This window comes from Chelonoidis abingdonii, chromosome 11 (genome assembly GCF_003597395.2).
Source record: "Chelonoidis abingdonii isolate Lonesome George chromosome 11, CheloAbing_2.0, whole genome shotgun sequence".
Taxonomy (NCBI): Eukaryota; Metazoa; Chordata; order Testudines; family Testudinidae; genus Chelonoidis; species Chelonoidis abingdonii.
The window spans coordinates 25,072,033-25,093,270 of record NC_133779.1 but is presented as its reverse complement, the minus strand read 5'-3'; the positions used below and the strand labels follow the sequence as shown (position 1 = coordinate 25,093,270).

General features: G+C 61.1%; 5 protein-coding genes across 6 annotated transcripts in view; 3 read left to right on the top strand and 2 right to left on the bottom strand.

The window, feature by feature from the left end:
* Positions 1–21,238, bottom strand: part of LOC116836046 (uncharacterized) — a 441,820-nt gene that overhangs the window by 199,773 nt on the left and 220,809 nt on the right.
* The window catches only part of LOC116836047 (uncharacterized), a 445,785-nt gene that overhangs the window by 239,291 nt on the left and 185,256 nt on the right, over positions 1–21,238 (top strand).
* Positions 1–21,238, bottom strand: part of LOC116824745 (uncharacterized) — an 864,335-nt gene that overhangs the window by 766,497 nt on the left and 76,600 nt on the right. The window lies entirely within an intron of this gene.
* LOC116836056 (uncharacterized) lies at positions 1,316–12,112 on the top strand. The gene is made up of 6 exons (XM_032799420.1): positions 1,316–1,444; positions 3,530–3,623; positions 4,397–4,515; positions 7,474–7,632; positions 8,722–8,839; positions 11,820–12,112. Exons 1-6 carry the CDS (start codon positions 1,316–1,318, stop codon positions 12,110–12,112), a joined length of 912 nt encoding a protein of 303 aa, XP_032655311.1.
* Positions 12,153–21,238, top strand: part of FIS1 (fission, mitochondrial 1) — an 18,467-nt gene continuing 9,381 nt past the window's right edge. Inside the window, exon 1 of the mRNA XM_032799415.2 lies at positions 12,153–12,263. Within this exon, the coding sequence (XP_032655306.1) occupies positions 12,219–12,263 (45 nt within the window). The 5' untranslated portion in view covers positions 12,153–12,218. The remainder of the gene's footprint in view (positions 12,264–21,238) is intronic.

Sequence of the window (21,238 nt, the reverse complement as noted above, 5' to 3'; positions counted from 1 at the left end):
CAGGCCCTGTTCCCTGTGGGGGTGGGACACACAGGCCCTGCTCCGTGTGTGTGGGGGGGGGACAGGCCCTGCACCGTGTGTGTGTGGGGGGACAGGCCCTGTTCCGTGTGTGTGGGGGGACACAGGCCCTGCTCTGTGTGTGTGTGTTGGGGACACAGGCCCTGCACCGTGTGTGGGGGGGCAGGCCCTGCTCCGTGTGTGTGTTGGGGACACAGGCCCTGCTCTGTGTGTGTGGGGGGGGACAGGCCCTGCTCCGTGTGTGTGTGGGGGGACAGGCCCTGTTCCCTGTGGGGGTGGGACACACAGGCCCTGCTCCGTGTGTCTATGGGGATTGTTTCTCCGCGTGTGAACGGCGCCAAGTGAATTATTTCCGGCCCATATTTCAGTCGCCACGAAGAGGCCGGTGGGGCCCCCCCACCCCGGTGTAGCTCAGTGAGACCCGGCTCCGGCCGGAGGAAAGAACCCGGCTCCGGCCGCCGGGACCCTGGGCGAAGGTTGGCACCGCGGGACGGGAGGTCCCTGGATGTCCCTTGGCAAACAGCCCCCCAAAGGGTCCCGGACACCTGAACAGTGACCAAGACCTTTGGGGAGGGGGGGACGAAAGCTTCCCGGGGGCTTTGTTCCGCCGAGCGACACGACCAGACCTTCCTGCCACTGACCGGGAATCTCCAGCTCCAGCCGTGGGCCAGAGATGGGGCGAGGTGTGGGGGGGTCCCGTCCAGAGTGACCCCCCCCAGATCTCTGCTCCGTTTGGTCCCTGGCCCCACCCTGCTGCAGCCCCGAGACTGGAGAAGCTCCGAGCCCCCCACTGCAGCCCCAGCTCCTCCAGCCCCTAGGCCAAGGCAGGGGGAGATTTTTCCAGGGGGGGCATATTGGCCGGGGCCTCTGGTCACGGACCCCAGGGGCCCATTGGGTAATCGGCCACTGCAAGTGGGAGCAGACGTGCGGCCTGTCCCGGATCCAGCCCTTGGCCCCGTCCAGCCCTTCGCCTCCAGGTGGGGCCACGCGGAGGCCACAACCCCCCCCGGCCGGAGATCCAGCTGCGTTCAGGCGCTGGAGGGTCCGTTCTCTCTGCAGACCTCGGTCAGTTTCAGCCAACTTTGAATGGCCCAGTCACTGTAGCCATTCAGCACACTGAACTAGGCAGCAAGGCAAAGGACAGAGGGAAACTGAGGCACACCTAGGCACGGCGCCTTGCTGGCTGGCAGACCAACCACCCGCTGCACCAGTGCCTGGCTCCCAGAGAACAGAACTGGCCCTGGTCCTAGCCCGACCCAGCCCTCCCAGAGCCTCACACAGCCCTGAACCAACAGGGATGCAGAATGTCTCCCCGACGCGGAGCACTCACTCACACGCTGCAGGAAAGAAGCTCGAGGATGAGGGACTAACAGCCTCACCTGCCATCGTGGAAGGTAAGTTCTTGGGGCCAGCATTAGAGTGCACTGCCCTAAGAGTGCCAGGGAGAGAACCCAGGAGTCCTGGCTCCGAGCGCCCCCCCCCCGGCTCCAACCCACCAGCCTCCCCTCCCAGAGCCAGGGAGGGAACCCAGGAGTCCTGGCTCCCAGCCCCCACTGCTCTAACCACCAGCCCCCGCTCTCCTCCCAGAGCCGAGGGAGAACCCAGGCATCCTGGCCGGACTGTCCCTTACTCAGACAGGTGTCTCTAGCTGATGTGAGGGGGCAGCGTTGCCCCCCGTGGGTGCTCCGTGGGTCAGGGCGCTGCCTGGAGCTGCCCCCTTTTATGCACCCACCCCAGCTGCAGCAGCTGTGTTTGCCCTGGCTCGGGTTGCCCCGAACAATGGGGACGAGACGCCGCCCAAACCGCCTCTGCCCCCCGGCACCAGGGGACACATTGCGGCTCCGCCCCGCCTGGATCCAGGCCAGGCTCAGGTATCGGGACCGACTCCAGATTGAGCCCAGATTCCAGCCCCTGCCCTGGAGTGACTCCGGGGGACCCACCCGAGACCCGAATCCACCCCTGCCACTCCTGGGTTCGGGTGCGAACGCTTAGCTCTGCTCGCACTCTGTGTCTCTGGCCGTGTGCCGGCTTGCACGGGCGTGTGCTTGTGTAACACGCTTGTCTCTGTGCGGGTGTCTGTGCGAGAGGGCGTGTGCGTGAAAGGACACATGTGTGGGTAAGGCGACCAGACAGCAAGTGTGAAAAATTAGATTGCAAAAAATCGGCCCTGGGGTGGGGGGTAAAAGGGGCCGATATAAGAAAAAGCCCCCACCCCGGGCATCAATCTGGAGTCGGTCCCGGTACCTGAGCCAGGCCTGGATCTAGGCGGGGCGGAGCCGCAATGTGTCCCCTGGTGCCGGGGGGCAGAGGCGGTTTGGGCGGCGTCTCGTCCCCATTGTTCGGGGCAACCCGAGCCAGGGCAAACACAGCTGCTGCAGCTGGGGCGGGTGCATAAAAGGGGGCAGCTCCGGGCAGCGCCCTGACCCACGGAGCACCCACGGGGGGCAATGCTGCCCCCTCGCATCAGCTAGAGACACCTGTCTGAGTAAGGGACAGCCCGGCCAGGACGCCTGGGTTCTCCCCCGGCTCTGGGAGGGGAGTGGGGGCTGGTGGGTTAGAGCAGGGAAGATGGGAGCCAGGACGCCTGGGTTCTCTCCCCGGCTCTGGGAGGGGAGGTGGGGGCTGGTCGGGTTAGACAGGGGGGGCTGGGAGCCAGCGACGCCTGGGTTCTCGTCCCCGGCTTCTGGGAAGGGAGTGGGGGCTGGGTGGGTTAGAGGCGGGGGGGGGGCTGGGATGCCAGGACTCCTGGGTTTCTCTCCCCGGCTCTTGGGAGGGGGAGTGGGGGCCTGGTGGGTCGAGCACGCGGGGTCTGGGAGCCAGGACTTCCTGGGTTCTCTCCGCGGCTCTGGGAGGGGAGTGGGGGCCGGTGGGTTAGACCGCGGGGGGGGGGGGCTGGGAGCCAGGACCTCCTGGGTTCTCTCCCGCGTCTGGGAGGGGAGTGGGGGGCAGGTGGGTCAGAGCAAGCGGGCGACTGGAGCCAGGAACTCCTGGGTTCCCTCTCCCCCCGGCTTCTGGAGGGGAGTGGGGCCTGGGCTGGTTAGAGCAGGGGCGGGCTGGGAGCCAGGACTCCTGGGTTCTCTCCGCCAGCTCTGGGTAGGGGAGTGGGTGGCATGGTGGTCAGAGCCACTGGGTGGTAAGGGGCTGGACCAGGGGACTGGCCTGGGTTCCTCCCCGGCTCTGGGAAGGGAGTGGGGGCTGGTGTAGAAGGGGGGTGGAGCCAGGATGCTGGGAGCCAGGACTCCTGGGTTCTCTCCCCCGGTCTGGGAGGGGAGTGAGGGCTGGGGGGTTAGAGCAGCGGGGTCTGGGAGCCAGGACGCCTGGGTTCTCTCCTCGGCTCTGGGAGTGGGGCCTGGTGGTCAGAGCGGGGGGGCTGGGAGCCAGGACTCCTGGGTTCTCTCCCCAGCTCTGGGAGGGAAGTGGGGGCTAGTGGTCAGAGCACTGGTTGTTAAGGGCACAGCAGCAGGGGACTGGCCTCCTTTCCTTCCCGTCCAGGTCTGGTTCCCCCCGTGAGCCCTTCCTTTCAGACATGGGAACACTGCGCTGGTGGCCCGGATGCCTGGGTCCCTTCCTCGTCACTCTCCTGCTCAGATCCCCTAGCCCAGTGGGTAAGTGCGGAGGGGTGGGGCTGGCTTGGGCCCCTTTTCTGAGATCGTTGCCCCCCGGGGCGGGGTGTTAAAGGGTGCAGATCTGGGGACTGCAAGTACTCCAGACTCCTGGGTTCTCCCCTGGCTCTGGGAGGGGAGTAGGGGCTAGTGGTTAGAGCAGGGAGCTATGGATAAGTGGATTGTAACCAATGGGACACAGTGACAAGACCAGGCCTGGCTAGTCTCCTCCGAAAGGGCAGGGACAGGATGGGGTCTGGAACCAGGGAGAGGTTCTGCCATGTTGCCCTGCTGCCAGGAGCCTGGGGAACTCCCTGCCACTGGGCCCAGCAGCCCAGAGAGGCGCAGGTTCCCCGCCTGGAAGTGAGTGAGAGGATCTGGAAGATGAACCCGGGGCGGGTGATGGACTCTTGCTACGAGGGGTCAGAAAGGGAGCGAGTGGCAGGGCAGTCGAACCCCCATCTCATCCCGGACCCCCCAAGACTGCCAGTCGGCTCTTGACAAAACCACTTGGCAGATTCCTTTGAGAATCTCAGAGAAAAAATTGTCAGGGGTTTTTTTCCCCCCAGCCGAAGGTTTTCACCGTTTGGGGTTCTCTGACGCGCAGTTTGGCAGCAGGGCGTCACGGGCCACGGAGCCTGGCTGGGTGGGAGGCCAGGAAACCCCCTTGGGTCAGGATCTGGGGGTCCTCTCCTGGGGTGGGGGGCTCGAGGATCCCGATCCTGGATTCTGAGCCCCCGCCAGCTTTGGCTTATGCTTCACTTCGCTCCCCGCAGCCTCTTCCAATGGCCGCTCCTGCCCATGCACCCAAGGGTGCTGCCCCGCCGGCTGGTACCAGTACCGTGACTTCTGCTACTACCCGGTGACAGCCACTAAAGGGTGGTGGGAAGCCGAGGTATGGCCCCCCCCGGGTCCAAGGGCCCACGGCATCTGGCTTGGCCTGGCCACAGGGAGCTGGGGTAGGACCCCCACCCTTGGGGGGAGGGGACACTAGGGGGTGTGGGAACACTGGGGGTACCTGGGGTGGGTGTGGCCCTGGGGGAGCAGTGGTGACTGGGCTGGAGGAGGTGGGAGGTGGGGGTGACTGGCAGGACTGGAGCTCTGTGACCCCAGCTTTGGGGACTGTCAGGGTGCCGGACCCCCCGGGGCTTCCCCCTTCCCCCAGGGCAAGCCCCGCAGGGACACCCGGCCAGCGCGGCCACACTCGGGTCCGTTAGAAAGTCCTCGGCCGGCCCGGAGAACAGAACGTCACAGCCTGGCCCGGGTGGGTCAGCCCCAAGCCCCCCTGACCTCTCTGTCCCAGTTCAGGGGTGTGCCCAGTGCCCGGAGCAGCCAACGCTTAACCACCCCCTGGCACCTCCCGAGTCCTTCAACCTCCAGCTGGCCGAACACGGCTTGGCTTGCTGGGTATCAAAGTCCGAGTGGCTCCCTTGATATGGGACCCAAGCCCCACGCAGCTAGGAGCCATTCACACCTTTCAGCCTGCCCAGAGCCCAAACAAGACCTTTTTGCATATGGGGAAACTGAGGCACACAGCGGCTTCCTAAAATGACAGCAAACTCCCATTTCATCACAGCTGGCATGTGGGGGGGGAGCAGCGGCGGTGGGGGGGGTCAGGTGGGAAGGCTCACTGGGGTGTGGGAGTGGAGGAATGGGGGGGCTGAGATGTGGGGAAAGGAGTTGGGGAGGGCAGGGAAACTGTTGAGTGTAGTGAGGGGTCCAGTGCTGTGCTCCCCTATCCTCCCCACGGTGTGTGTCACCCCCCACGCCCCAGAGGGACTGCAAGGACCTGCGGAGGGCGCCCACCTGGCATCCGTGCACAGCGCCGAGGAGAACACTACTTATCTATTCAGCTCAATGGGACCATCCCACGAACTACAAAGAGAAAGGAAGCCTATTGGCTGGGGGCAGCCGTGACTCCCAGGTGAGGGGCTCTGCTGCTGGCCCTCGGGGCTGCGGAGCCCTGGGTCCACGTCCCCCATCACGGGCTCGGCTCGGGGGGGTTTTCCGGCTCTGTCACCCTCTCCCACTTCTGTCAAATGCCTTTTCAAGGTGGGTGAAGGGTTTCCAAGGCCCCCCTGGGCACCTCCGGCTTTGCCCCCATTCCCCAACTCCTCAACGGCACGTCCGGGATGGCATTAGCCGTTCCGCCCCCAAGATCCTTTCCTGAGCCCCCGTTCTCACAGAAACCTGCCACCAGTCCAGGGGTCTGCCCAGGCCCCCCTCCTACAACCGGGAAAATAGCCCGTGCTGAGCTAGCGGGAGGCTGCTGGGTCTTAAGATCTAGCACTTTGGAGACTCATATTTCAGTGCCCCCCCAAAAAAAGTTAATTTTCCCATCTCTCAGAATGAAATTTCCACCAAGGGGAAACTCCATGACAATGTTCTAAAACAAGGGGTGCCCCGAATTGGGGGGCCCTCCAAGGGCGGGGTTTCTGATGGAAACTTGGAGATGCTGGGCTTGGAGGAGTTCCATGGGGGGGGTATAAATAGGCCCACGGAAGGCTAAGACGCCCCACACCATTCCAAGGCCCCCACTTCCTGCTGCCTTCCGTGGGCAAGTCCCCTCTGCTCCATGTCCCTCTCCCGGATGGCTCCACAGTCTACCGCAAGTCCTCCTCCTCCGGGGCGGGCGAGTAAGGAAGGACCCGGTGAAAGCGGATGGGGGTCTGGCTTAGGGGAGTGACGGTGGGCTTGCCGGGCGCTGGTAAGAGGGGGCGGCTCGGGGGCCTGGCTGGGGTAGTGCCAGGCCTCCTCTCGCCGCGTGGTTTTTTTTTTTTTTTTTTTTTTTTTTTTTTTTGGGGGTCCTCAGGGCGTCTCCGGTTCGGGGGGGGGATTCGGGGCTCCGGCAATGTGGGGTGGGGGGACGGGCAGAGGGGCAGTGGGCTAGCGTCCCCAAGAGCGGGGGCTCTTCCACGCAGAAGGGGGCTGAAGGAGCCTTCGGACTGGCAGAAGCGGCCTGAAAGAACAGGGCGACGGTCGCTGTGCCTCAGTTGCTCCCTGCGGCCGAGCTCAGCCATGGGCTGGCCCAGGCTAGGTAGCCGGCCCCGTGTCTCCAACGCGCGCTGCCACCCATGGGCGGGGCTCCTGGCGCTGGACGGAACGGCTCGGCTCTGCAACTAACCCACAACTTCGGACAGCGAGATCCGGACGGGAACCAGCGCGGAGGCGTTTCGTGGCACCTGGAAGTTTGATGAAGGTACCGGCGGTAGAGGGGGACAGGCCCCCGGGAATAGAGGCGCCCTTCAACTGGTCCATAACCGTGGCCTCAGGACCAGGCCATCTACCTGGGGCTGACGCTGAGGGCAGGGGGCAGCCCTGCCCCATGGGGTTCGCTTCCCGTGGGTAGGTGAGGGCAAGGGGGCTGGGTCCCTAAAAGCTAGAAATAGAAACCCAGGAGTCCTACTCCCTGCCCCCACCCGCTTCTACCGCCATCCAAGCCCCTACTCCCCTCCCAGAGCCGGGAGAGAACCCAGCCGTCCGGCTCCTTGGCCCGTGCTCCAACCACCAGCCCCACTCCCTCCAGAGCCGGGGCAAACCCAGGAGTCCTGGCTCCCAGCGCCCCCTGCCTCTAACCAGATAAAAAGCCGCTAAAAACAAAAATAAAGACATATAAAAGCTAAAAAAAAGGAATAAGAAAGAACATAAATAATAAAAAAAATAAAGAAGGAATAGAGGAAAGCAATAGAGACATGGGGGTGAGGTGGGGGAGCTCACTGGGGTGTGGGAGTGGAGGAATGGGGGGGCTGAGATGTGGGGAGGAGTGGGGGAGGGCAGGGACTTGTTGAGGTAGTGAGGGGTCAGGCTGTGCTCCCCCTACCCCCACGGTGTGTGTCACCCCCCCACGCCCCAGAGGGACTGCAAGGACCTGGCGGAGGGCGCCCACCTGGCATCCGTGCACAGCGCCGAGGAGAACAACTTCATCTATCAGCTCATGGGTACCTCCCACAACTACAAGAGAAAGGAAGCCTATTGGCTGGGGGGCAGCCGTGACTCCCAGGTGAGGGGCTCTGCTGCTGGGCCTCGGGGCTGCTGAGCCCCCTGGGTCACGTGCCCCCTCGGCTCGGCTCGGGGGGTCGGCTCTGTCCCCTCTCCACTCTGTCAAATGCCTTTTTCAGGTGGGTGAAGGGTTCCAGGCTCCCCCTGGGGCACCTCCGCTTTGCCCCCTTCCCGCCACTCCTCACACGGCACGTCCCGGGATGGCATTAGCCCGTTCCTGCCCCCCAGATCCTTTCCTGAGCCCCCCGTTCTCCAGAAACCTGCCCCAGTCCAGGGGTCTGCCCAGGCCCCCTCCTAACAACCGGGATAGCTCCGTGCTGAGCTAGCGGTGGGGCTGCTGGTCTTAAGATCTACACTTTGGAGACTCATATTTCAGTGCCCCCCGCAAAAAAAGTATTTTTCCCCTCTCAGAATGAAATTTCCACCAGGGAAACTCATGACAATGTTCCCTAAAACAAAGGGGTGCCCCGAATTTGGGGGGCCCTCCAAGGGCGGGGTTTCTGATGGAAAACTTGAGATGCTGGCTTGAGGAGGTCTCCATGGGGGGGGTATAATAGGCCACGGAAGGCTAAGACTCCCCCACACCATTCCCAAGGCCCCCCACTTCCTGCTGCCTTCCGTGGGGCAAGTCCCTCTGCTCCATGTCCCCTCTCCGGAGGCCCTCACATCTCACCGCATCCCTCCTCCTCCGGGGCGGGCGAGTAAGGAGGGACCCGGTGAGCGGATGGGGGGGGTCTGGCAAGGGAGTGAGGTGGCTTGGCCGGGCGCTGGTAAGGGGGCGGCTCGGGGGCTCTGCCTGGGGTAGGCCAGGCCTCCTCCGGCCGCGGGTGGGGGTCCTCAGGGCGTCTCCGGTTCCGGGGGAGGGATTCGGGGCTCCGGCATGTGGGGTGGGGGGCTCGGGCAGAGGGGCAGTGGGCTAGCGTCCCCAAAGCGGGGGCTCTTCCACGCAGAAGGGGGGCTGAGAGCGAGCTCGGACGGCAGGAGCGGCCTGAAGAACAGGGCGGAGGCGCTGTGCCTCAGTTGCTCCTGCGGCCGAGCTCAGCCATGGGCTGGCCCAGGCTAGGTAGCCGGCCCGGTGCTCTCAACGCCGCGCTGCCCCCAGGGCGAGGGCTCCTGGCGCTGGACGGACGGCTCGGCCTGGCACTACCACAACTTCGGGAACAGCGAGTCGGACGGGACCAGCGCGGAGGCGTTCGTGGCCACCTGGAAGTTTGATGAAGGTACCGGCGGTAGAGGGGGGACAGGCCCCGCCCCTTCACTGGTCCATACAGTGGCCCAGGGACCAGGCCATCTCCTGGGGCTGACGCTGAGGGCAGGGGGCAGCCCTGCCCCATGGGTGTCGCTTCCCGGTGGGAGGGAGGGCAGGGGGCTGGGTCCCTAAAGCTAGAATAGAACCCAGGAGTCCTAGCTCCCTGCCCCCCCGCTCTAACCCACCAGCCCCTACTCCCCTCCCAGAGCCGGGGAGAGAACCCAGGCGTCCTGGCTCTTGGCCCCCCGTGCTCCAACCCACCAGCCCCCACTCCCCTCCCAGAGCCGGGGACAGAACCCAGGAGTCCTGGCTCCCAGCGCCCCCTGCTCTAACCCACCAGCCCCTACTCCCCTCCCAGAGCCGGGGAGAGAACCCAGGAGTCCTGGCTCCCAGCCCCCCCTGCTCTAACCCACCAGCCCCTACTCCCCTCCCAGAGCCGGGGAGAGAACCCAGGAGTCCTGGCTCCCAGCCCCCCCTGCTCTAACCCACCAGCCCCTACTCCCCTCCCAGAGCCGGGGAGAGAACCCAGGAGTCCTGGCTCCCAGCCCCCCCTGCTCTAACCCACCAGCCCCTACTCCCCTCCCAGAGCCGGGGAGAGAACCCAGGAGTCCTGGCTTCCAGCCCCCCTGCTCTAACCACCAGCCCCCACTCCCGTCCCCGAGCCGGGGAGCGAACCCAGGAGTCCAGGCTCCCAGCACCCACCTGACTGTCCAGTCCAAGTAGCAGCAGCATGATGAAGAACAGAGCCGCCACCCCAGCCAACCCCACTCACCCTCCCCGAGCAGGGAGAGACCCCAGGTTGTCTGGGCTCCCAGCCCCCCCTGCTTACTGACCTCTTGTCCCCACAGCCAGCCAAGAAACCCACAGGATGTCCTGGGGGAACTACGAAGCCTCCGGTGGAGATTCATGTCCCGTCTGCAAGGGCGTCGGGCTGGCTGGTTCCGGGCTCGGGAGGGGGTGCCCCCACCCCTCAGCACCCAGTGATCCTGGGCCCGCCTGGGACTGGGCAGGACTCTGCTGGGCTTCCCACCCTAGGGCCACTCGCGGTGAATGTTGCGCCCACGTGCTGCCCCCTGGATTCCCTCCAGTGGGGGGTCTGTGTGCCCCCTGGACTCCCCCTCCAATGAGGGGTCCTGAGGCCAGCCCCCGGACCTTCCCCCCTGGGAGGGAAATGCGAGTACCGTGCGCCCCTGGCTGGTGCCTGGCGACCTGGGTTCTCTCCAGCCGGCCTCGCTGCAGTGGCTCAGTAGCAGGGGGCTAAGCCAGAAGACTAAACCTGGGTCTCTCCCGCTCTGGCAGGGGAGTTGGTGGGCTTCTCCAGGGGGGCTGGGATACCCCAGGACTCTGGGTTCTCACCTGCCTGGGAGGGGAGTGGGCCCTGGTGGTTAGAGCAGGGGGGCTGGGAGCCAGGACACCTGGGTTCTCTCCCCAGCTCTGGGAGGGGAGTGGGAGCTGGTGGTTAGAGCAGGGGGGACTGGGAGCCAGGACTCCTGGGTTCTCTTCCTGGCTCTGGGAGGGGAGTGGGGTCTAGTGGTTAGAGCAGGGGGGACTGGGAGCCAGGACTCCTGGGTTCTCCCCCTGGCCCTCGCAGAGGAGTGGAGGCTGGTGGTTAGAGCAGGGGGGCTGGGAGCCAGGACTCCTGGGTTCTCTCCCCGGCTCGGGGAGGGGAGGGGGGGCTGGTGGCTAGGGTGGGGGTCTGGCCATCAGGACAGAAAACACAGAATGGGCCCAGGGTGCCACCTGGACTTCGTGCGTCTGAGGTTGGGTGGAGGGAACTCCTATGGGTGGTTGGCTCTGTGTGGTGGGGGAGGCTATCGGGGGGGTGTAGGAAGGTTGTTATCACCCTTGGGTCCCAGAGAAGGATGGGGGGGGGGATCAGGGAGCCCCAGGGTTGGTTCTATGCCCCAGCTTTGGAGCAGTCTTGTGGAGGGACTCCGGGGGGGCTCTCTTTTCCGGCAGAGGGAGCCAGGTGGTCTCAGCGCCCCCTTAGACTGGCCGGGGCTCATGTCCTCCCCATTGCTCAGCAACCCACATGGCTGCGCCCAGACAGCCAGGTGCCACCGTGCCCTGCACACACCTAAATGCTCGTCCCTCCACCGAGTGGCAATGCAAGGTACGGGAAGGGAAACTGAGGCACACACCAGCATCATGCCAACGTGAGAGAAAACTCCCACGTGGTCAGCAGGGCCCTCGCTGCGGGGAAGGAAGATGGGCGCTCCGGGGTTGGAGCCAGCCGGGCCTCACACCGCACCCAGCAGGCTGGCACCGGGGTGCGGGCAGCACCAGAACGCCAGCTGGCAAAACTGGCAGGATGCAAGCTGAGGACGAGGAAGCAATGGAGGAAGCTGAGGGCATCGTCCGCCGCCCCCGGCCTGCCACAGGGAGCAGCAGGCCCAGGGCAGGGAGCGGTGGGAGGAGGGGAGCCAGGCCTGTGACGCCTGCCTGGGTCTGCAGAGAGCCGGAGCCGATCGCTCTGAGGGGGCGGGCGCGGCGCCTGGCACAGGCGGGACCCCCGGTGGAGGGGCCTGGCATGACGGGGCCCCTCTCTCAGCTGATGTGCCAGGATGTGCCCCCGGGACACTGCCGCTGCTCCCCCCGCTGCCTGCCGAGCCGGCGTGTGCACAGCCTGCGCCCCACAGCGGGCAGGGACACCCCCAATGGGGGAGCCCTGTGTTACCGTGGGAACGGGATGCTGGGCACCCCCCCCAAATGGGAGGGGTCCATTGTTGCCATGGGAACGGGATGCTGGGCACTCCCGGGGCTGGTCCCTGTGTTGCCATGGGAACGGGATGCTGGGCACTCCCCTGAGAGAAGGGGGCGGGGCTGGTCCGTGTGTTGCCATGGGAACTGAGGTGGGCGCGCCCCCCAAAAGGCGGGGTGTCCTGTCGGAGCGTCGCGTCCCCATGGTAACTAAGGGGGCGTGCCCACCATCTCCCCCTCCAACGTCACAGGGCGGACCCGCATTTCCCGGCAACCCCTGCGCGGCCCCTTTCGCCAACGCATGCGCAAACTGCCGTCCGTCCCCGCCCCACGTTGCGCAGGCGCGGCCGCTCCTCTCTCCCCCGCCCGCGTCTCTCAGCGCCGCGCGGGCGCCATGGTAACAGGGGCCGCCCCCTCCCTGACAGACAGGGGCGGGTCCTCCCGGACCGGGACGGTGGCCGCCTTGGGCCAGACCACCCGCTTTCCTTTCGCGCTCCGCAGCGGGGGCGGGAGCCGGCCGGAGCCCAGCGGCGCATGCGCCTAAGCGGCGAGGGGCGGGGCAGCGGGCGGAAAACAGAGGGCGCGTTTCCGGTTCCGGGACGAGCCGCAGGATCAGTTCCGGGGCGGCAGCTTCCGGGGTTGGGGACGCGATGGAGTCGGTGCTGAGCGAAGTGGTGGCGGTGGAGGATCTGCTGGTGAGAGGCCCCGCCCCCCGAGATCCCCCTGGCCCCGCCCCCCGAGCCACCCCCTCCGGGCCCCCGCCCTCCAGCTGCCCAGCCCCGCCCCCATAGTCCTCAACATCATCCCCTAGGCCCATCGCCCATCCGCCTCTCCCTGGCCCCCCCCGAGCATTCCCCTCCCGGGCCCCGCCCCGATAAAACCCCCTCCAGGCCCCGCCCCCAGCTCCCCAGGCCCGGCCCCATCCCCTTCCAGGCATTCTCTCCCGGGCCCGACCCTTCCAGGCCCCTCCCATCATCCCCCTAGGCCCCGCCCCCATCGCCCTGCCCTGGCCCCGCCCCTCGGTCTTCCCGCCCCCAGCTCCCGGGCCGCCCCCGCCCCGAGGTCTCCCTCACGGCCCCCCTCCAGGCTCCCCCCAGCCCGCCCCCTGCGCCCCATCCCTGGGCCCCGCCCCCCAGGGTCCCTCCCCCCGCCCCCCGACTCCCCCTAACCTGGGTCCTCCTGCCCTGAGCCCCCTGCCCCTCCCGGGGCCTCGTCCCTGCCCCCGCTGGGGTCTCCCACCCAGGGGCCTCCTGCCCTGAGCCCCCTGCCCAGGCTGTGCCCCTGGGTGCCCCCCCCGGTCTCCTAGGGCCGCGCTTCTCAAGCTGTGGGTCGCGACCCCTTAGAATGGGGTCCCCAGGGCCGCGTCAGGTCTCGGTCTGCAGCCCCCCGCTGCCCGGAGCGCTGGGGTTTGGGCTCAGGCTTCGGTCCCCCCTCCTGGGGTCGGGAAGTAATTTCTGTTGTCAGCGCAAGGAAGCCTGAGGACCCCGCTCCCCGTATCCCCTACCCAGGGGCCCTCGTCCCTGGGATCCTCCACCCTGAACCTTCAGTCCAGGCCGCAGACCCCTCACCCAAAGGTCCCTCCTCTTCAGCCCCCCCAGGAGGATCGTTACCCAGGACTCCCCCCGGGCCGTCCCTGTCCAGCCCAACCCCCTGGATGCCCTACCCAGGGGTCCCTCTCCCTGAGCACCCCAGGCTCTGGGGACTCCCACCCAGGGATTCACCTCCCCGAGGCCCCCATCCTGTCTAGGAGGCCCCATCTCTTGGGATGCCTCCCTGTGAGCTCAAGGATCCCCTACCCAGGGCACCCTCCCCCTGAGCCTTCAATTCACTCTCCCCTCCCCCTGAGCCTACCCTGTGGTCCTGCTCACTGAATCCTCCCACTCTGGGGCCACCCCCAATAGCCCCTCCCTGACAGCTCTCCCTGCCTTCTCCCTCCCAGAGCCTGCCCCCCATATCCCTGCCCTGAGTCTCTCCCCGCTGACTTCCCCTGCCCCCCCGGGGCTTTCCTTGGGGCCTCTCTGCCCTGAGACCAGCCCCTGCTCCCCATTCCCCTTCTGGCTCCAGTGAACCACCCTCCTCAATTCCTTCTGCACTGATGGAGCAGGTGCCTGTGTGTTTGGATATCACTGGTTTTCTCTCCTGGGTGCGGGATGCCTTGGGCTCCTGGGCTGGAGGGGGCCCCATGTTCTTCCTTAGATGCTGTGACACCCCCCCTGCAAGCCAGGTGCCTCCAAGAGTGTGGGGGACAGGAAGGGTTGGCTGGAGATCATGCCGCCATGCTGGGATGCGGTAAGCTGTGCAAAGGCTCTGCCTTAGGACATATGTGGAGAGGCTGTGGGGAGCGTGTGGCAGCGGGGAGGGCTGCGCTGGGGTGGGGCTCAGGAAACCCGAGTCCTGTGCAGTGCTCTGGGGCTTTGCGTTCCCTTCCTGAGCCGCTGGCGTGAGCGACGTGAGAGGGCTGCCCATACAAAGTGACAATCCACCTGTGTGCGTTAGCGATGGCCGAGACGGAGGTGGTGCTTGGGGCTTGGCTGCCACGGGGTGAAACAGACAACCTTAACCCCCTCCCCTCCAAAAAGTGGGGACCAGTGTTTTCAGTTAGGCTGATTAACAATCGGAACAAACTTTTGTTGCCTCCCTGACCGTCTTGGCTAGTAGCCGTTGATGGACCCGTCCTCCAGGAACTTACCTGGTTGTTTTTGCGAACCCAGTTATAATTTTGGCCTTAGACAAGCAAGACTCAGTTTCTCTCCATCTCTGGGGACCATGCCAGCAGAGCTGCTGTGCTGTTGAAAATGAGGATTGTTGGGGTTTTCTGTTAGGTCTGGAGTTATTCCTGGTTGGTCTAGATGACACAGGGTCTTTCCATTTACTTCAGGGGGTTGTTCTGCTGACCATCACTGTAGCTAGTGTCTGGGCATTGGCCAAGACCCTAGAGGACTTTGGTAGCATCTCTGATGCTTTCTTCCTTTTTGGGCTCAAAATTCTGGTTATAGGAGGCTCTTTGGTTGTGGGATTTTTAAATACTATTGTGGGGGTAATTAATTTTGGGGAGGTTTTGTTTGTTTTGCTAGACTGGGAGTTAAATGAGTAGAAAGAAATGCCCAGTCAAGCGTCATTCTTTCGGCTGAGAGTCCTTTTCCAAGAGGTAGGTCTTGCTGTCTTTCCGAAAGGCTCTCAGACTCTGAACTCTCCTGATTATTGCAGGAAGATTGTTCCGTAGCTGGATCCCCTCTCCAGAGAAGGCTTCATCCCCAGCTCTCGTGTGGTTCCCTCGTGTGGTCAAAGGCCTTCCGCTGGCGTCGGTAGCCGACTGGGACCCAGTGGGAAGAATTGAGCGTAGATCCAAAGGGACCATAGGTCATCTAGTCCAGTGTTCCTCAAGGACCTGTCTGTGGACCGGCACTGGTCCCTGAGCTTTCCCTGATGCGGTTTGGGAAGGCAGCAAGCTAAAAGGATGAGAGACGCTGCGCTGGTCTGACGTCCTGTCTATCACAGGCTGGCAAGTTTCACCCAGTTGCCCCTGGGTTGAGCCTGAGAACCTGCGCATGACTAAAGCTGTCATAAATAGATAGCTAAGGGTTAATGTTTCTTTTCCCTGTAAAGGGTTAACAAAGGGAACCAAACACCTGACCAGAGGACCAATCAGGAAACTGGATTTTTCAAAGTCAGGAAGGGAATTTCTGGACTCTGGGTCTTTTGTTTGTCTCTCAGCTATGAGAAGCTTCTTTCTTCTTCTAATCTTCTGTTTCCAAAAATTGTAAGTACAGGTAGAAAAACAATATAGGCTTTTATGTTGTTTTGGTTGTATTTACATGTGTGTAAGCTTGCTGGAATGTTTCAAATTGGATATCTTTTTGAATCAGACTGTTTATTCATATTTTTCTTATAAGCAATAGCCCTGTATTGTCACTTGATGCAGAGTTTATATTCTTATGTCTTTTTTCTTTTTTTATATAAAGTTTTCTTTTTAAGACTTGTTTGAGTTTTTCTCTCTGGGTAGGCTAAGGAACGAAGGGAGGGGAATTCTCTTTGTGTTAGATCTACGGAGGGAAAGCTCTGCAGCACCAGGGAATTGGTGGGAGGGGGAAGAGAGATAGAATCTTTTCTGTTTCCTTGTATTTGGGGTTTGTCTCTTTGTGGAATAGAGGAGACATGCTTCTTGGTATTGTGATGTAAAGAGATTGCATCAGTACTCTCAGGTTAGCCCAGAGAGGAAAGTCTGGGGTGGGAGAGAGAGCAGAACACCTCGCGTCTGTGTGTTGCGCGTCACACTCAGGGCCTCTGGGTCTTGGGGTCCCCCAGGGAAGGTTTTGAGGAGACCAGAGGGGGCCAAAACCCTGGAATTTTTGGATGGTGGCAGCGAGATCAAAGCTAAGCTGGTAATTAAGCTTAGAAGGGTTCATGCTAGGCACCCAGATTTCTGGACGCTAAGGTCCAGATTTGGGAGTTAGGCTTATGATAAAAGCGTATTCCAGAAAGTCTGGTTTGGAAGGTGTCAAGGGATGGAGACTCGACTGTTTTCTTGTGGGAGTTGGCTCTGGTTGTGTAAGGTTGCCAGCTCTGAGTATCGCACAGGGCTTGCTCGTGACCCGTTTGAGCTAGACTGACCCCTTCCAAAAAACATCCCATTTGGATTTCAAAATCGCCAGCGACGGGGAATCCACCACAGCGGTCGGGAAGTGGTTCCAGTTGTTCATTGAAAAAAATGCCCTTTATTTCTAGTCTGAATTCGTCCGAAGAATGGCCAGACTGGGTCAGCCCAAAGGTCCATCCAGCCCAGTATCCTATCTGCTGACAGTGGCCAATGCCAGGTGCCGCAGAGGGAGTGAACAGAGCAGGGAATCGTCAAGTGATCCGTCCCCTGTCACCCATTCCTAACTGTCGGATCTTGTTAGACCTTTGTCTGCCGGGCTGAAGAGTTCATGATTGGACTTGTTCCTGTGTAAGTGCCTATCGATGGGAAGTGAGCAGACTGCAAAGATGGTGTGAATTTTTACCAGCGAGGGGGAAATTCATCATTGGGAGAAGTTCCCAAGGGCCATGGTGGGTTCTTAAATCAAGGCAACATCCCATCTCTAAGTCAACTTGGGATTCATTCAGGGCATCCGACGAGCTGTTATGCAGGTGCCTTCTGCCCTTAGACGCTCTGAAGAAGCGTCGTCTGTTATCAAATTTCTGTTCCCATGGAGGTAGTTATAGATCAAGTCATCCTTCTCTCTGAGCTGCTGGAGGTACGTGTCTTCTAACCCTTTAGTCGTTCTCACGGCTGTGCTGTGAACCCCCTCCAATTTATCCCCGTCCTTTGGGAATGGAACTGGAGTCAGGATTCCAGAAATGGATGCACCAGTGCCAAATACGAGGGAATCGTAGACTGGTAGGACTGAAAAGGACCTCGAGAGGTCATCTAGTTCTGTCCCCTGCACTCGTGGCAGGATTAAGTATTATCTAGACCATCCCTGAGAGGTGTTTGTCAAACCTGCTCTTAGAAATCCCCAATGATAGAGATTCCACAATCTCCCTGGACAATTTATTCCGGCGTTTAACCACCCTGGCAGGTAGGAAGTTTTTCCTAATGTCCGACCTAAACCGCCCTTGCCGCAGTTTAAACCCATTGCTTCATGTCCTGTCCTTAGGGGTTAAGGAGAACAATTCTTCCTCCTCCTTGTAACAACCTTTTATGTATTCTGTGATCACGTCCCCTCTGTCTTCTCTTCTCCAGACTAAACAAACACAGTTTTTTCAACCTTCCGTCACAGGTGGTGATTTCTAGCCCTTTCATCCATTTTTGTTGCTCTTCTCTGGACTTGTCCCCATCTTCCCTGAAATGTGGGGCCCAGAACTGGACGTGGTTCTCCAGCTGAGGCCCGAGCGGTGCAGAATATCGCTTCCCTTCCGGCTGTGCAGCGTGCTTGACGCCACCCAGCGAAACGGGTGGAGACCAGTTGGCGTCGGTGCAGCTGCTCGGCGACGCGTTGTGAGAATCGCGGCCGTTTCTCGGTGGCGGGGCGGGAGAGCAGGTTCAGAGGTCTCTGGATTAGCAGTGTAAGCGCTGAGCGAGGTTTCGTCGCAGCTGTTTGGGTTGGGAGGTGAGTCCCACCACAAGTAGCCGGTCCTCCTTGCACCGTATCTCAGGTCCCTGAGGCACAGAGCATGGGGGGGCTGCATTCACACTGGGCATCAGACCTCTCACCTCCCTCTCTCTCGAGAGGTCTAATGACCTGTCTCGTGGGCTGACGGCACCAACGCCTTAAAGGAGCCGTTCCCTGAGCATCAGGATGCCCCAGGTCTCCGTGCAGTCTGGGAAGGCGCCTTGAGGGGCTGCATGCCTCCCCGTCTTGACTGCATTGATCCTCCCTGTGAGGCAGGGCAGTGCTGTAGAGATGGAGAAACTGAGGCACGGTGCTTCTCTGACCTGCCCAAGGATTCCCCCTTGTCCTCCCCCCGTCCCTGTCCCATGCCAGTGATCGCCATGGGGCAGTTATCTGTGTGCATTGGGATTAGCTGTGGAGCGTTGCCAGAGCGTTTGGGACCCATTGCCCGAAACCTTATTTCAAGCTGCAAAGGAAACACCGTTCGCAGACTTAACCGTTCCTCGTTTTGCCCGTTGAACTGTGCAGCCCCAGGGGCTGGCGTGCACCTGGGAAGGCGAGTGAAGCCACCGTCCGTGTCGAGGGTAAACAACCGAACGAAGCAAAGGGCTCATTGTTCCGGGGCTGGGAGCGGGTTACGGCCTCTGAGCCAATGGCTTTGTCTAGTCTAGAAAGCATTCGGGTGGGGAATTCTGCTGGAAAAGCCGATGCGCTGCCTGTTGCGGTGGCACAAACGGGGGTGTGATAGGGAGGGTTGTGGTGCTCATAAGACACCCAGCTTACTCCTCCGTGAGCTCCGGGCTCTATCCCTCTGCGAGCTCAGGGTATAACACCCGTTCCCTGTGGACTCAGGAGTCTGCGGGGTCTTTTACCAGGGAAAGAACCTTACCCGGTAATATCCTTAACCTCTGTTTATTAACAGTCCCCAAATCCGAATACACCCGCCAGGCATACAATGCTGAGCTTTTTCTGCTGGCCGGTCAGGATCAGGCTTCTGCACGGCGTGATTGGCAGAGGGTTCAGGTCTCGGGTCCTGTCCTGGAGTTGGTTCCCAAGAGTCGTGCTTAGCTGTGTCTTAACCCAGGGGTTCTCAAACTGGGGTCCGCGAGGGTCTTCCAGGGGCTCCGTGGGTCATGTCTGGGCTGCTGGCCCCACATCAACTCCTCCCCCTCCCTTCCAGTGTCTCCTGCATGCCGCGGAACAGCTGTTTGCTCGGGGCAGGGGGGCGGGAAGGGGTATTGGGGAATTGGGTGGAGTGAGGGCAGGACCAGGGGCTGAGCACAAGGCTTGGGGGTCCGCCAAAATGAGGGTCCTCGGATAGCTAAAATTTGAGAGCCTGTGCCTTAACCGATCATTTGAACAATTCTCTGACCAAACTTAACCGATTGTCAAACCATTCTTGTGGCCAGCCACAGTCCACCAGCTTAACTGATTTACACCGAGCAAAATCAGTTCTGTAACGGCCAGAGACAATCAAAGAACCGGATGGAGAAACAGTAGAGACGTGGGGACCATAAAGGGCAGAACACGAATGACGTCTAGATTGCACAATCACCGCGTGTCGATGAGTGACTGCTTGCCAGGCAGAATGCAATGAAACAACGTTTTCTTTGAACCTGTTTCTCCGGTGGTGGTGGGTAGCGGCCTTCCTACCAGCCTGGGATTTCATTGGTTTAATGTAATTGAGATGGGATGTGAGGGTGTGAGGTTTTTGCTTTCTCGTTCGCGGCTTTTGCTGTCCAAATATGGCTTGCAGAAAAAGGCCTTCCACAGTAACAAGTCTGAGCTCCTGAAGCCCTGGGGCAGGGGTCCCCAACGTGGTGCCGGCGGGTGCCATGGGGTCTAAGTGTGCCCGCGTACTGGCCAGCGGACGAGCATCCGCTGAAATGCCGCCACCTCTTCCAGAGGCGTCGCCGCCGAAAATCGGTGGCATTTCGGTGGTGACTCCTATTGACGTTGCCGCTTGGTGGTGGATTTTGGCGGGTGCTCGTCCGCTGCCGTGGTCTTCTGTGGCTTGTCGTCTCGCCCCCTCCGGACAAAACGGTTGGGGACCGCTGCACTAAGACAGTCTTATAGGGACTGTCCCCTTGGGCACTCCGGTCTGAGTCGGCACCCAGGCAAGCCGGACTCTGCGGTAGAGGGTCATTTTCCACCGAAAAGCACAGAGATGTTCAGGGTTACAAAGATCTCAGACCCGAGACGATGCTTGTAGCCAATCCTAGAACAAACTCACAAGGAGTATTTTTTAACTGGGACAGAGAAACGAGTTATTGACAAAGTTAAAGCAGGAAACACACACAAGTGCGATCTTAAATTCAAAATGTTATAGAAGTTTCTATAATAAGCAAGTTATTAGGTCCCTCAGGGATTTCTGCCCTTCAGCGTCCTGACAGCATAAAGGAACATTTCTCAAACTGCGGGTCGTGCGGCTATTGGAGTGGGGGCATGCGATCACCAGAAATATTGCTGGGGGACGGGATACAGCAGTTGGAGACCAAGGTGGATACAAATCAATGATTTAAAAAAGATTTTTTTATTTAAATCAGATTTTTTTGATAAAATGCTTTTTTTGGGGGAAAAAACCTATCTAAAGAGAGTTTTAATTAGGCTACATTATAGCTCATGGAATAGGATGATAAATTCTAATTCTATAGTATGAGACAATATGTTCATGTCGTGTTCAAGGAAGGTTTTGTAAATGAGTTCCAATAGTTCATGGATTAGGGACCCGATTTTATGGGGTCCCAGGGGCTTCTGTATCGATTATTGAGGTTAATCTTTCTATCTACCCGATGGGGCTCAGTCTAGAAGATGCCATGCGAGATGCATAGTTTTGCAGTTCTCAGACTGCGGATTCGTGTCTCCGGAGAGAACATGCTTGTTAACGGCAACAATGTTTTTAAATAAATTATCTAATGTGTAGAGGTGAGAAATAACAGACCTCGACCGTGTTGTCCTTCTGCAAATTTGTGAGCACAGAGTCAATCCCTTCCCTCTGTCTAAAAGTTTCCAAAGTGGAAGATTGTTGGGGGCGGAGTAGATCTGGACACGGAGAAGAAGTGTGGAGATAAATGTGAGAAGGGAGGGACAGGAAGTAGAAACAAAAGGGAGACTGAGCAGCAGGGGCCCCGGAGGACTCCCTGTGTTTAAGGCGCAGCTGGGTGGCTTCCCGAAAGAGCAGCTCTGGTTCGTTTGGGACGCAGGAGGGCAGCCGGGGCTGGGATCAGAGCGCACTGCTCCTCTGAATCCGTGCGGTGCCTTTTCTTTGCCGAATTTCTGTCCCTGCCCCCGCCAACGGCCAGCAGGGGGCCCCAGCGGCCCTGGCCAAGAGCGCGGCCGGGAGAGGACGGCCGGGGTCAGGGAATTCCCGTCCCTTTGCAGCCTTCCCTGATCCCCCGCTCGTCCCTCGTTAGTTCTTGGGCCAACGGGGTCCTTTAGCTTCAGTGACTTTTCCCTCCCTGATGTCTGTAGACCACATCCGGCCCGCGGGCCCGTCCTGCCCAGCCTTTGTGCTCCTGGCCGGGGAGGCTTGGCCCCGCCCCCCCCCGCTGTCCCCCACCTCTCCCTTTGTGGCAGTT